This window comes from Sminthopsis crassicaudata, chromosome 4, assembly GCF_048593235.1.
Source record: "Sminthopsis crassicaudata isolate SCR6 chromosome 4, ASM4859323v1, whole genome shotgun sequence".
Taxonomy (NCBI): domain Eukaryota; kingdom Metazoa; phylum Chordata; class Mammalia; order Dasyuromorphia; family Dasyuridae; genus Sminthopsis; species Sminthopsis crassicaudata.
In genome coordinates, this window is record NC_133620.1 from 477,607,644 (window position 1) to 477,622,950 (window position 15,307).

The following is a 15,307-nucleotide window of genomic DNA, read 5'->3' on the forward strand; positions in this document are numbered from 1 at the left end:
AGACAGACATGCACATGCATTCACACACTCACATCTGCAGATACACATGCACCCTCCAACACACACACACAAGCACACACCTTCACCCATACACCCACTCACACATGTAAACCCCCACACAAGCACTTACTCATACACATACATGTCCTCATACACATGTACGTATACATTCACATAGATGCACACATGCGCTCACAATCCACACACACGCAATTCAAACACTCACACAATACACACCCTGGAGCCTCCTGCCTGGCTGTGCGTGCCTGTGTGCGAGAGCATGTTTATGTGAAGCGATGGGGGTCCTGAAGCCTGAGTTGTCCAGGTAAAGGTCACTCCCAGACCCACCGAGCCCCAGAGATGCCGCTAGGAGCTGGGGTTGGCCTTCAGAGCCCACGCCAGCTCCCAGGAGCTTTGGGTGAGTCCCGTCTCTTTGGATGTGCCGGATTAACCCTCTATTCCATCCCTTATTAGGGAGGCAGAACTGAAGCTTTGAGATGGATCACGGATTGTCGATCTAATTCCCGGAAGAAAAGATGGGGGTCGGGCCCTACGTGCAAGCGTTGTTTTGGAGACTTTTTGGTGGGGACCCCGCTCCCCACACAGAAGGGCTGCCCCAGGCCAGGCAGCTACCACTGCTCACAACCCCAAGGGAGCAGCTGCTGGGACAACACAGCCGGGGGAGGGGGCACGTGGGGGGGGGGGTTCTGTCTTGGTCAGTATACAGTGGGAGCCGATGATTCTACTGTGCTCAGACTTGATCTGAAGGCTTTGGGGGCAAGAGGTAGCATCGTTTCGTTAGCAAAAAGACATTAAAACCATTAGAAACATGCCATTCGTGGTTAGAAGCAGACTGGCTGCACCATTGCAAACTCATTTTCCTTATTAAACTAATCTCGTATTTACTTCTAAAGATCAAAAGCTCCTCTGAGGAAATTCACGCGGTTTACAGTATAGAGACCTAAATCTTACTCATATTTTCTTCGTCATCTATATCCATGGTGAAACACTTTGGCTGGTTTCTTGACTGGCGGAGATTGCTTCTGTCTGAAAGACAGCAAGAAAATGGAGCTTAGTAATCTGTTATATGAGTTACCTCTGACAAGAAAGCAATGGAGGCATTATTATAATCTGAGAGAAAAGCAATTTATAAAGCGATCGTAGCGATGAGAAGTCTCATCCATGATGAAATGCCCCGACTCAGACCTGGTCTGCTGTTGGGCTGCTCGCCCCGCCACCTCTCCCTCCCTCCCTCCTGTTCTCTTCACCCTCTTCCTCCCCGGAGCCCTTGACGCATACTCAGGATTTCTTCACCTGGTCCATGAAGCAATCTGGAGGCGCCGAGAGCACGGACCGAGACAAACTACGCTTAAATCTTCACTGCCCTCTGTTTCTCTTTCTAATGCTCATTATGTTTTCTGCATTTAAAAACACGATGCTGAGCAGGGCCCGAGTTCCAGCTGGCAGTCCTTCCCATGATCCTCTGTGGTCATCCACAGATCGCCTCCCGACCGTCTGAGCTGCCCACAGTGACCCTCTCTGCTCCCTAGAGCCCTTTTCTTCTCTGAGAGGCTCCGGCACCACCCTCTCCAGGAAGCAGTTCCTGGACACCCCAGCCCCAGCTGCCTTGGATCTGAATCAGTTCCCTTTACAGTTGTTAGGAATATGCTTACTCCCACAGTCGTCTCATTGGACGTCGAAGCCTTGGGAGCAGGGATTGTTTCACTCTTTGCACCCACAGCCTCAGCCCTTGTTCAGTATCGGACACGCCGTAGGCCCCTTGTACTGGTAACTATTGACATATTCCCCAAATCCTTAAAATTCCAGGTGCTAGAATAATGCGGTGAGAATGAGTCAGCCACACGGAACGCAGCGGAACACAGAAGCCGCTCTTCTGAACTAAGTCATTTTCTTCCAAAGTCTAGAAGAACAAAACCAGGTCTTGCCAAAGAGGTGTCGACCAAAACTAAACAAGAGTCCTCACCAGTCCCCGCAGCATAAAAAATGATGGGAGATCTTGAAACATCTCCATTTTTAGACATCTTTAAGCCTCCCACGTGAGGTTTCACATTTTCTTAAGGCAATAATGAACACTAACAAGAGGAAGCTTTATCCCATGAGCCCCAAACCAGGATTCAATGGGCTGGCAATGGACCAAAGGGCAAAGAGCTTGGCAGATGCCTCAAATGCTAGTGAGCCTCCCTTTCAGAACCAATGCTTTGCCACTGCCCACACTGCCGCCATTCTCAGGGCTGGAGTTCTGTTATTTCTGTGACAATGACATTCATGTTACGGGGAAGAAAGAAAGCTCGAGGTGTGTAGCCAGAAAGGAACTAACTGCTGTTTGGCTGAAGATATTGGGGACAGCCCAATTGCCAGCAGGAGTCGGCGTCCTGATGACCTCCGGACCCTCCACCCAATTCCAGGAAGAGAAAACTTGGGATGAAGGCACGGGGATCCCAGTCCCACAGCGCAGCCAGCTGCTTTCCATGAGGGCCACGGGGCCTCCAGCCCAGATGCTCCCCCGCCCACTGTGGCACTTGTAGACCCCAAGATAACCGTCTCTTTAGTACTTAGCAAGAGCCATGATGTCCCCGCCATCCCCCTCTCTCCCACTGCCTTCCTAAATGTCCCCATCCCCCAATCCTTCATCCACATCCTCTTCCCAGAGCCTCCGCTTAAGGAAGCACCCAAGCCTCCTCCCGGGACTGCAGTGATGAGCTCTTGCCTTACCCTTCTGAGCCCCTTTTCTGTGTTGTCTCCCTCCTTTCGGACGGAAGCCCAGCAGCTGTCTTTCCGGTCCCAGCCTTTACTTTACAGCCAGGCCCACAGTGGGCCCTTCTAAGTGCTGGAAGGGGCTGGAAGGGCCATGTCACGGTCCAGCTCGCCTCACACATGTGGAGGGACTTGCTGGTGTCCTAGAGCTCATGGGACGGGCTCTTCCCAACACTCTGGTATAGGATTTTCTCTCTGACCCTCACGCTTCTGGGGAGGACTCTCTCCTGGAGATCTCACTCCATCCCAAGCCCAGAGCCAGCCCCAGAGCTGTGGGCAGGGGGGGAAGGGAGCCAGAATTCCTGGCGGCACCACAGAGCTGTTCAGCTACCAGGCCTGGGCTCCCAGAAGTCTGGGACCCCACGGTCACCCGCAGGTGAGCCCGGCCCTGACGAGAGCTCTCCTCCCCCTCCCCCTGCCCTGGAGAGGATTCTCAATTAGGCCATGACTGGCAGCTGCCTCCACCCAAGCCCTTTGAGGGGAACAACCTATTTCCCAGCCCTTGAGGCCAGTGCCCGCCTCCTCCAGCAAGCAGATCCAGCTCAGGCTGAGCCCCCCTCCCCAGGCCGGCTGGAGAAAGGGTGTGGAGACCTCCTGGCCATCAGGCCTTGAGAAGCTGAAGGTCAAGGGAAGCTCCCCTCCCCTCCCCCGCCAGAGGTCAGTCTGCCCCAGAAGGGCTGTTACACACATGGTGATTCACAGACTGAAGGAGCTGTCCAGTTCCCTGAAGCACTGACGTGAGATCAATGCTCCTTTTGTACCCAAAGCCCCAGATGCAGAGATCTCTGCCATTCCTCCGACTGCCCGGGGCCCGGGGATTATCTTCTGCTCCAAACTCCCGCGGCACACAAAGGTTGCCTTAGAAAGGAACCTGGGAACAATAAAAAGCACCTTCCAAAATACCCGCCGACTCTGAACGGATTCCTCCCCCGCTGGGAATCCGGCCTCCCCGCAGGTGACCGGGGACTGTTTGTTCCACCTGGACTCCCTTTTACCAATGGCAGCTCCAAGGACGGCTTTGTCCCAACTTCTGACTCTCCTCCTAAGCCACTGACAGCTGAGAGCGGCACAGATTCAGAGGATGGAGGAGAATGGGGACCTGGAGATCCTGGCCAGCTTTCGGCTGCCCCCGGTCCTTGAAGCCCTCCTTGCCGCAGCCCCATGCTCCAAGGGCACCGAGCTCTCTGCACAACATCCACTGCCGGCCCATTTAGCAACACAGCAGACGTTCTTTCCAGATGACATCACCAGGATCATATGGCAGCCATCATGGCTCTAAAGATGCTCTAAACCCCACCCCCAGCCAACATCTTGGTCCCACCTGGGCAAGGTGCTCTCTCCGAACTTCAGGCTCGCTGCCTGTTTTCCGAAGCCCCACTCCACGGGGGCACCTCCACTGTATTCTGTTCTCAGCCAGCCCGAAGCTGGTCGTCATCCTGGCTCTAGTGGAGGTCTGAGGTCAGCCCATCACAGCCAGGCCAGGCCGTGTTTAAAGGTCCAGCACATACTGACTTTCTGACTCTCTTTTGAAGCCAGTTCTCGAAGGAACTGCTCCGAGGGGGGCTTTGGTCCTCTCCGTCTCCTATCTGAATTCCTGATTTTGCTCAGTTTGTCGCTAACCCTAAAACGTACCACCAAAGCCCCCACAAAAAAGCCACAGGCTCCCGCCGCCACAAGCCGCCCAGCTCCAGTCCCTTGGGCCTCCAAGTACATCTGTACCATCGCTGGGTTGCTATAGGAACCCTGAGGGTGATCATTGAGTTAGAACTGGCCACAGAGAGCCAAGGAAATGGGAAGCAGTGAGACACTGCAACATTTGGAAGAAGATGCATCCCAAAGGCCGAACCACATCAGAGAAGCCTCTGAAATCCTAAAAGCAGACAGCAGCTACCGACCAGTCCCTGGAATAAGGAAAAATAAACATGGCAGAACTTGTTAATTATGACTCGCAAATCTGAATGAATGTCAAAACCCAGCATCATTAGCCTAGCTCAATGCGGTGCGTCTGGGAAATCTTGGAAAGCAGGAGCCAGGACTTCATTTTGGCGCCTGATGTAGAAACAGCAGCCGAACAAGTGGAAAAGAAAAGATAGCTTCCTCTACTGTATTATGCCCTGGCAACAAGTGAAGGCAAGGGAAATGTCTCTGGAAGATGCTCCCTTTCCTGAAAAGAGAGTCATGAAACAGATGATCGCCAGCGAGCCCACCGTCGGTGACCTCCAATTTCTCCTGCTTCGGGCTTGTTCGTATGTCCCTGTTTGAGGCTGAATTCCCCCCAAGATTGTGATCTCCTTGAGAGCAAATCAAATGATTGTCCATCTATAACCTATATCAGATTGCTTACTGTCTCGGGGGGAGGGGGAGGAAAGGGAGGAAAGGGGAAAAAAGAATTGGAACTGGAAATCGTTCCATGTTTAAGACTGTCTCCACACTGGAAAATAACATTTCATGAGAACAGGGTCTGTCTTTTGCCTTCTTTGCTGTCCAGCTCTTTGCACAGTGTTTGGCACGTGGTGGGAATTTCATCAATACTTGTTGATGACTTAAGTTTCTGTATTAATGTTATTTTTCTGGCCATGGAGCCCAACTTATCTTACTTATATCTGACTCGAAAAAATCCAATCTCAATGATTTCTTCATCCATTTTCAGGATTTCTTGGCCGCTGACCAAAGCATCTAAGTAACAGTGTTTAGGCCATTTAAAATTTTTATTTAAAAAAAATTTATTTTTTTCTAATTGCAAGGGAAAACAATTTCTAACATTTAAAAAATTTTGAGTTCCAAATTCTGTCTCTTCCTCCCTCCCCTTCCCACCTCCCTCCCTGAGATGGCAAGCAATTTGATAAAGGGTGTACATGTGTGATCATGCAAAAAATCTGTCTGCCTTAGTCATATAGTCAATGTATGGCGGTGGGATGGACTGAAAGGCGCGCTGAGTGCCTGGGGAGGACCTTTTGAACTTGGTGCAGAAGAAAACTTCAGAGTCCCTTGGCCAGCAGGGAGATGCGGTTACGCAATGCTTAAAAGCCATGAAGTCAGGCTGTCCACTGGAGAGGAAGCAGAAGTACTCCGGCCATGTAAGGAGAAGATGAGACTCGTGCAAAAGACCCTGGCTGGGAAAGATTGCAGGGAAAGGGGGAAGGGCCGGCAGAGTAGGGCCAGCTCCATTCCCAGGCCCATGGGAATCCCCCAAACCACAGGGGAAGAATGATGACCACCAGGTCCCCACACCGGAGGGCTGACCGCCTGCCCTCCTGCCCCAGGGAACGAAGCTCTGGGGTCACAAGCCGCCCTGTACCACCGCTGCTGCGTTTGCTGTTACCTGTAGCGCAGACGTGAGACACTGACAGAAATACAAGGACCACCTAGGACCGGACCAAGAGCCCAAGGCTCCTCATCCGCAGGAAGAAGGAACAAAAGCCTCCATGTTTAAGAGACCATTTCTGTGCCCGTTATCAAGGAAAGAAATCCCCATCAGAGCAAGCTCCTCTTCAGCTGAGCCTGGCTCTCGGGACAATTATTCCAAGCGATTGGGACGGAGATCTGGCACAAGAGGAGACTGAAATATAGAGGCGGGAAGGGGAGGGGAAGGGGCAGGGAAAGGAAAAGGGAGGGGAGGGGGAAGGAAATCAGAGAGGAGGAGAGGGGGAACGGGAGGGGAAGGGAGGAGAAAAGGAAGGGGAATAGAAGGGGAGAAGAGGAGAAAGGGGAGAGGAGGGAAAGGAGAGGAGGGGAGGGGAAGAGAAAGGGGAAGGGAAGAGAAAGGGGAGGGGAAAGGGAAAAGGAGAAGTTTCTATGTAGGTCGTTGTTCAGGGAGCTGCTCCAATAATTCAAGGACACGGAGTGTCAGCTTCTCTGTCTCACTTTCTGTAGCCTTTAGAAAATGTCTGTGACAGCCCCTTTGGGCCCTGGTCCTCCTGGACCTCTCCGGGGGAAACAGGATTTATGAGCCACAAAAGGGAGTATGTTATGAGCCCTCCCTTCAGGCGCCCTTAAGACGTATTTCATTGATCACAAATGAGCAAAAAGTGGGCTGCCGTGGCCCCTAAAACCTAGGGCGGAGCACGGTCTCCTGAGTTCAGGGGCACAAGTCTCCCTCTGCAAGAGGAGACCGTGCTCTGCCCTAGGTTTTAGGGGCCGTCATTTATCACAGCAGAAAACAAGTCTCTTATTACTGCCCAAACCGGTGGCCCCTTCCCGGAAGGCTCCGTGGTCCCTCACTGCCCTCTGGCTCGGCCAGCCCTAGGGCTCTCCTGCTCTGAGCAGGAGTCTCCCTTAGCGGCGAGGACCTTCTCCCACCCTGTGTACCAGGTTGCTCCTACTGCAGCAACAAAGCCCCATCCCACCTGCCCTGTTTTGGGGGAATTGAGCTCCAGCCTCCAGGAGGGCCTTGGGGCTGGTACCCTTGGGATGGCACCCAGTCGGATGGGCACCTATGAGTCAGCCAAGTTCTTTAGGAAATAAATCTAGCAAAGGAGTGAAATAAAAGGCCCAAGGAGGGCCCGGGTGAGCCCCAGAGAAGGGTAACGGCGCTGACTCCCCCAGTGGCATTCAGGCGCTTGCCTGGGGGAGTGGTGGGGTGCCCCCTCTCAGGAGCCCGGAGCTGCCCCGGCTCTCCCGGTCAGGCACTTCCCATCATCCCCTGAAAGATGGCTCCCAAGGAACTCGGCCTCTAGGTCCTATTTACAGCTTCCTTGGATGAGGGAGGAGCTAAGAAACAGCGCAGTCCCTCAGGGCAAACGGGCACAATCCTGCAGGGCAAACGGCCTTTCGCCAGCACCCAGAAGGGCCTCCAACATGAAGCACCTCTGAGGCTGGAGCTCCATGGCCCGTGAAGCCTCCCACCATCTCTCCACCTAAGGTCAGCTGTCTTGGGCAATGCAAATGGAAGCTAATTAGTGCAGATGGATGAGGATGAGAGTTGCCAAGGATGCTTGAGTAATTGGGGGGGGGGGGGGCGGTGAGAAGCCAGGTCCTAAAGGAGAAGCTGCCGCCGGCTCGGGCTTCTTGTTCCATTTACTGACAGCATGGCCAGCCGGCCCTGGGCGGCAAGAGAAATCCCAGGGCACAATCCCAGAATTCTAGAGGTGAGGACCTTGGGCAGAGAAGGGCTGTGGTCCTGCAGGTCCACGGAGGCCCAGGTCTGCTGGGGTAGGACTGGTCTGGAAAGAGGGCCTGACTGGGAGCCTGGCCGGCCAGTGGCCTCCGGTGTTCTGCCCACCTCCAGCGTCCTGCCCGCCTCCTTCCTCTGCTTAGTCTGTAAATTCACTGATCATCTACATCTAATGCAGTCTGGCTGGAGGCAAACATGGGGGGGAGTGCAGCTCAACAGAGAGTGGGCCAGCTCCTGGCCCCTGCTCAGAGGCCCTGGTCCTTGACGGCGAGTGGTCTACACCAGCCCACAGGGGGCCGTCCCCCCCCAGCAGCGTCTGACCGCCAGGAAGCGGAGGCCGCATGGCCAGCGGGCTCCTTCTTCAGAGAAGGGACGTCTCCATCAGGAAATCTGCCTCAGGGAGGCACAAAGGCCCCAACCATGGGAAATGGTCACACTGATGGACCAGCTGTGTAGACATGCTCATGACCACTTACAGCCTCTGTTCACTTGAATTACACAATGCCCTGCTTATCTTCCGAGCACTCACAGAACCACAGGTCCTCACAGTCAGAAGGGACGCTGAGGCACCAAGCCCCACATGACCTGAGATGGAATCCCCTCCACCACGTTTCCAGCTTGCGACCATCCGGCCCTTGCTTGAATACCTCCCATAATGGGGGTCTCATTACTTCCAGGGCAGCCTGTTCTGCTGCCCTGAGCCTCACTTCCACTATCCACTGGCTCTTTGGGATTCCCCCGGCTTATCCTGTCCTTCCTACAACATGGCGCTGGGAGCCGAACACCGGCTGGTTGGAGCAGGGGCCGGGGCTGCTGGACCATCCCCGTGCCTCCTGGACCCCCATCCCGTCCCTGTGCCTCCTGGACTCCCGGCCCATCCTCACCCCTGCTATTTCCAGGGGGGCAGCCCCCTTTTCTGGAAGCAGGATCAGTTCTGCTTCCCTGTTTGCTCAAAAAGGCCCTTCCAGGAGGGAGCAATACCTGAGCCCCATAAAAGCCAAGATTACGGGGCCCTGGGTTCTTTATAGGAAGGCCGTGAGCTATGAAGCTCCTTCTGCACTCCTTCATTTGGCATTCGTGACCGGTCTGCCGAGTCAAGGGCCCAGGTCCCCCCCATTAAAGGGACAATTCGACAGACTCGTAGTTCAAACGATGTGGCAGAGGAGGAGGGAAAAGAGGAGGAAGAGGAAGGAAGGACTCGGGGCCCCCCACCAGGACTTTCTGCAGGAAGAAGGCGCCATTGTTGAGCAGGTAAGATAGCACTCTCAACCCTCCTGACCATCAGGACATTCCCAGGGAGCATGCTGAAACGGGACCCTTCTTTGGAGTTCCCCGCCCCCTCCAACTTCTCCTCCAGCCTCACTGCTTCTGCCCACTGAGCTCCTCAGCCTTCCCGTCCTCCTGCCCAGGTCAGCTGGCCTCTGCTCCGGACACCTGTCCTGCCTGCAGAGCCATCTCCTTGGAGCGGCCCGACTCCTGGGGAGGGACTGAGCCCAGTTTGGAAGCTCTCTTCCTTGGCAAGGAGCCTGAGTCTAGCTCACCGAGCCCCCTCCGGGCCGGACCCACTTTGCATTTCGCACATCCGATTCCCCGAGCCGGCCTGGGGTCTGCTCTGCCCTCAGCTGCGGCTCAGTGGCCCCTGCTGCAGGAGGAAGGCCGGACAATTGGCCTGAGCCAAGGTTCCACTCACCCTGTGGCTTGTCAGACTTAAGCCACAGGGCACCACAAAGCACCACAGGGCAGAACAAGGCATGACAAAGCACCACAGGGCAGAACAGGGTGGCACAGGGCGCCATAAGCCTGTGGTGGTCGTCTCCCCATCAGATTAAAAACTTTTTGCAGCACAGTCGGTCACTTTTTGCATCTGCATCCCTAAAGCTTAGCCCAGGGCCCAGCACACAGTCAGCGCTTACACAGATGCCTGTCCATCCATTGTCCACTTATTCATCCTTCCATCCATAGGATGTCCACTCCAGGTGCACCTGGAAGCCAACACGAGCTGCAAGGAGGGGCGAGCCACGAGCTTTCCCCTCTGGTTAAAGAACCAGGAGAACGACGTAAAAAAGACACTGACTTATTGAGGTTAGGCTCAAGAACTCTGAACTGATGCAACAACCAGCCCTGATTCCAGAGTCCCTTGATACTAGAGCCCCCAATTGCAAAGTCCCCTGATTCCAGTCTCCCTGATACCAGAGCCTGATTCAATCATCTGATTCCAGAGCTCCCTGATACTAGGGCCCCCCAATTCCAGAATTTCCCAATTCCAGAGCCTCTTGATTCCAAAGTTTCCTGATTCTAAAGTCCCCTAATTCCAAAGTTCCCCAATTCCAGTCATTCCAATTTCAGAGCCCCCCTGATTCCAGAGCCCCCACCGTGATTCTAGAGAACCCCCCAATTCCAGAGCTCTCAGGTTCTAGAGGCCTGATGGAGCCAGCTCCCCACCTCCTTGGAGAGAGAGGAGAGGGGAGTGACTCAGGAGTCAGAGCATTGCGCATTTTCTGAGGAAGGTACCATTTCTTTTGCTGGACTAGTAGATCGGTGACAAAGACTTTCTTTTTCTTTCTTCTTCATTTAAGATGAAGGGGAGCATGAGGAAGAGAAAATCACAGCCTGCTCGTAAAAGACATCATTTAAATTGAAGAAGAACCCCAGCTGCGGCTGAACAGACCCCCAGCCTTCCTCTTCCCTTCCCAGCCCCCAGCGTCTCTCCCTCTGGTCCCTGGTCCCCCGAGGCTGCCCTTTCCTGAGCAGCAGAAGAGCTTGCCCCAGGGACAAAAGCGCCCTCCCAGCCAAGGGTCTGGAGCCACGCTCCCAGTCCCACTTTCCAGGCCCATGGACCTGAGCCTGGGAGCACTGCAGGACGGGGCCACTCAGCCTAAACAAATAATTTTCCCAGGGCCATTTGGGGGCTCCAACAAGCAGCACACACAGGTGCACACACGGACACGCGTGCACACAAACACGTGCACACGCTGGAAGCCGCCTCAGACAGGTTGGCAGGGAATGCTGGCCGACACAATCACCTTCCCCCGGGCTCCTCCTGCTCTATTCCATACACATTTTTTCCCCCTGAGGCTGGGGTTAAGTGACTTGCCCAGGATCACACAGCTAGGAAGTGTTAAGTGTCTGAGACCAATCAGACACATCTTTACGGACCCCCGAAGAAGCTGTCGGTCTGCTCTAGATACCCAGAGATGCGGGGACCGGGCTCCCTATGCCCACTGTCCCGGGCCAGTTCCAAAGGGTTCCTGAGCCTGAGCAAGGTCCTTCCAGAGCAATAGACGGGCAGCCAGGGCAGGGCAGTGCCATCAGCACTGGGAAGGCCCCGGGCCAGAGCTCAGCACCCTGGGGATTTATTTAACAGGAAGAGAGAAGGAAGGCCTCCCATCCCCCCTCCTTCCTGCCCCTGGATCCTCAGGGCTGCTCCCCAACCTCCCTTCGGTTCCAGGCTTGTGCCAGCAGAAACAGTGAGTTCCCCCTCCTGGGGGGGGGAACCCGAGAGGGGCCAGGGGGAAGGCCTTAGTGGAGTCCGGCCCCTCGCCTGCCTCAGGAGGCCCAGGAGGCAGCCCCTGTCCTATCGGGTTTGGGCCCGGGCTGGCTCCCCTCTTAAAAAGCGTCCCCATGTGGCTGCCTCCCCCCACCGGGACTCATGTTATAGACGGAAAGCTTATTCCGAAAAGTCCGGAGGCGCAAACACAGGAAATAACGATGGCATGAGGCTTAGGCGTGAGTGGGGTTAAAAGCCTCTAGAGCTAACCGCCCCCCCCCCCAAGCTGAAATCACGGAAAGAAAGCCGGTTTTATTTAACGGTGTTTGCAGGGTTGAGTCCGGAATTTCCAATACAACTGATATTAGAAGCCAGCCTACCCACACCCTCCTTTCACTGATGGGTAAACTGAGGCAAACTGCTCCTTCCCAAGGGAACCTGTTCTAGGACTGAAACCTTTCCTTAAAGAAATCAGGGAGCGGCGGGTGGAGGCGCTCAAAATCGGGCCGGGCCCCTTTCTGGAGCTTTGAGTGCGAGGCTGCGGAGGGCCCGGGCCTCCCGTCCTGCAGGAAGGAGGAAGCTGCTCAGACCTGCAGGCTCCCCCGCACTACGTGAGGCTCCCAGACTCCAGGAAGCCGAAGCCGGCTTCTGACACACCGGCTCATGCGTGGGGGGGAGGGGGGAGGAAGGGAAGGGGGGGGAGCTGGACCGAGGGTCTCGCTTTTAACTGGCGCCTAATTAGAGCCAAACTTCCCCGCAGCTTGCCTGGCGCTGGCTTCATTTCAGCGGGGATTAAGCAGCCTTTCTCCGGCGCTCTTAGAAAGAAACCCTGAAGCTTCTTGCCGGCCCCCAAGAAGACAGCCTGTGACAGCAGAAGCGGCAGCCCCCCCCCCCCAGGACTTCTTAAAATGGGACGTAAACGCTACCAAACGAAAGGGCCGGCGGTGCACACGCTTCCCGGGCCGGGGCTGCCCCGCTTAAGGCCCCTTTGTCACCGGGGCTGTTTTAGTGTAGAAAAGCTCGCAGAGACCCGGACTGGCAACCCAAGGCTCTCTGGGAGTGAATCTTTTCACCTCCGACTCAGTCTTGCCTCCTCCCCTCCCCCGTCTGACCTAAAAATATTAACTCTTATTAGCTGCCGATGAGAGAAAGACCTGTAAGCGTCCTGATTTTCCAGTATGGGACCACGAGACAGAGGAGATGCGCTGAGGCTTCCCCTCCCGGGACCCGAGCCGGCTGCCTCTCTCTGGCCAGAGCTTGGGGGCAAGCGGCTCCCACCCACAAGCCCCCTCTGGCCCAGGGCACGGGACTCAGGAAGCGCCCGGGACTCAGGAAGCGCCCGGGACTCAGGAAGCGCCCGGGACTCAGGAAGCGCCCGGGCTTTGGGGCCGCGGGGCTCCCAGGAGCCGCTTCTCCGCAGCCTTCGCCGTAGGAGCCTAGCAGGGGGGAAGGCAGGAGGACCCTCGGCTGACAGACTCGGCCGTTGCTTGTCCCTGGTCCACAGAAGCCCCCTCCCCCCAGCACAGACTGTGCTCTCCTAAGCCTGAATGGGGGCTGTGCCTGCAACTCACAAGCCCCTAGGACGGTCAAGCTGGAGAAAAAAAGGCAGGGGGCGCCGGCCTGCAGAGAAGAACTCGGGGACACCTTAGATCAGCCCCAAGTCTTTCTGAAGGGCTGCAGTTTCCCCAACAGAAGCGGCTCATCGGCATTTCCAGGAATGAGCAAGGAGACAGCCAGCAACCGGCGCCCTGGGAGCCAGAACCAGCAGCCTTTGGGCCGGAGCCTGTCACTCCGGGGCCATTTCTGGAGACGAACCTGAAGCGCCCCCCCCAATGGCTTTATTAGCCAGGCACCAGAGCGGCCAGATAATCTGGGATGGGGGGGGCGAGCTCTGCAGGAGGGGGGAGGGCTCTCCTCCTGTGGCCTCTGCTCCTGCCCTGGCCACCCAGAAAACAAGTTAGAGCTCGTGGGGATAAAAGAGTGGCTGCAGTGGGAGCCATTCCCCCGTCAGCTGGGGGAGATGATACAGCCCCCCACACACACACAAACTCACACACACACACACACACACACACACACACACACACACACACACACACCCCTAAACACTTGCAAGGTGACTAACTTCTAGAGTCGGGCAAGGGATATTTTAGACACAAATGCTGAAGCTTTTTTTTGGGGGGGGAGCAGAGAGCCAGACGGTCCTGGTGGCCCTCAGAGGCTGTTTGGCCCCTTTTTCCAGACGCTAATGGGAAAGTAGGGCTCGGCAAAAAGCAAGCCTCCGGCTGCGCGACCTGGAGCTTGGGGCTCCGCTGCTGGGCTGGGAGGCCCCCCCAGTCCGGACAGGCGCGCCTGCACCCCCCCGGCGCCCCCCCCCCGCAGGCCCTCGGCGGCCCCTCACTACCTCTCCTTTCCGAACGTTTCCTGCGCCTCCGCTTACAGCGCCGCTTGGCGATGCCGGCCGAGGTCCCCATGGTCACGGCCCCCGAGAGCGGCCGGGAGCGCCGGGCCTCCGGGCTCCCCACGGCGGCTGCGGCGGCTCCGGCGCGCTCAGGCTCCATTCATCAATGTGCAGGAGCGCCGGGCTCCGCAGAGCCAGCGAGGCAGCCCGCGCCCCGGCCCCGAGCGGGCGGGCGCATGTGATCGTTAACCCTTCCCCACGCGGGCTCCAGCGGGCTCCGGGCGCCCGCTCGGCCCTAGGAAGGCTTCAGGGGCGCGCCGGCTCTCCCCTCCGTCGGGGGCGGGCAGAGCGGGCCACGGGCTCCGCGGGCCCGGGGCGGGCTCTTGCGCCTGCAGCCGCCTGCGCCCCCCATAGCTCCGGCAGCGGCTGGGGCTGACCAAATGCACGGCCACGGCCGGCAGCGCGGGGCGCACGCGCTTCCCACGGGGGACCGCCACTTTTCGGCTCCTCGCTAGCGTGGGGCCGTTAAAATACGGCCCGGCTCCCCGGCTCACGCCCAGGTGGGAGGGGCGTGCCCGTGGGCGGGGCTCTGGGCGGAGCCAACGCAAAGGTCACCGGCGCGGCAACCGGGGCCAGCCTCTGGCCAGCGCCCGCCTCGCCTGGGACCGCTCACGGGTCGCGCCTCCTCCGAAGGGGCGGACCCCCTCCTCTCCAGGCCGCGACTCCGCAAGGTCCTTGCCCGCGTGGGGCCCTGCGCCCCCCCTTCCCGCCAGCCGGCTCGCGCAGCCCCTCCCTCAGCTCCTGCCGCCTCCCAGAGCAAGTGCCGGCTTCAGCCGCGAAGCCCCAGACTCCCTGGGCGGGGGTGGGGGGGTCTCCTCCTGGAAGTGAAGGGAGTTCTAGCCCTCAGTCAACTGCCCCCCCCCCCGCCTCTCCTCACCGCACCTGAGAGGCAGAGCCCCCCTTCAGCCCCTCCCCTCCCCAATTTTAACCCAAACCACCTGCTATCTCCGGGAAAAGCTTCAGTAGAGATCCAAGCAAAGAGAGCCCACTATTTCCTCCTCTGGCGACATCATTGCTTTTCAGTCCGGGGTAATGAGGCCGCTTTGGTGGGCCCCGCAATGATGTCTCCACGACTCAGAAGGCAACGGAGACCACAGGAGGGGGGAATGAGAAACATTCCTCCTGCACAGACCTCTGACCTTGCCATCCCGCCATCCTGACCCAGCCGGCAGCCTCCGTTTCAGTTGGAGAGTTGCCACCCCTCCACCGGGTGCAGGAGCGGCCCCCTGCCCATGAACTAGACCTCCTGGGGTCTTGAGGCAACAGGTCCATCCACACAGACAAGAAATTCCTCTGTCTCCAAAGCAGCAGCCAAAAGGAGTGTGGGGGTGCTATTGCCCCCGAGCAGGGCCTTCCAACTTTTTGCCACATTAACCCGGACCTCCCCTTTCTGCACCCGACCTCCCCTTTCTGCACCCGGCCTCCCCTTTCTGCACCCGGCCTCCCCTTTCTGCACCCGGCCTCCCCTTTC

General features: G+C 57.1%; 1 protein-coding gene across 4 annotated transcripts in view; it reads right to left on the reverse strand.

Moving 5' to 3' along the window:
- The window catches only part of ADARB1 (adenosine deaminase RNA specific B1), a 107,758-nt gene that overhangs the window by 33,525 nt on the left and 58,926 nt on the right, over positions 1–15,307 (reverse strand). For 3 of the 4 annotated variants that reach the window (XM_074264527.1, XM_074264529.1, XM_074264528.1), the window contains exon 3: positions 973–1,047. In XM_074264527.1, the coding sequence (XP_074120628.1) occupies positions 973–1,000 (28 nt within the window). In that variant the 5' untranslated portion in view covers positions 1,001–1,047. Of the gene's footprint in view, positions 1–972; positions 1,048–13,779; positions 13,862–15,307 lie in introns of those variants that run through there. The other variant, XM_074264526.1, reaches the window with a different exon arrangement.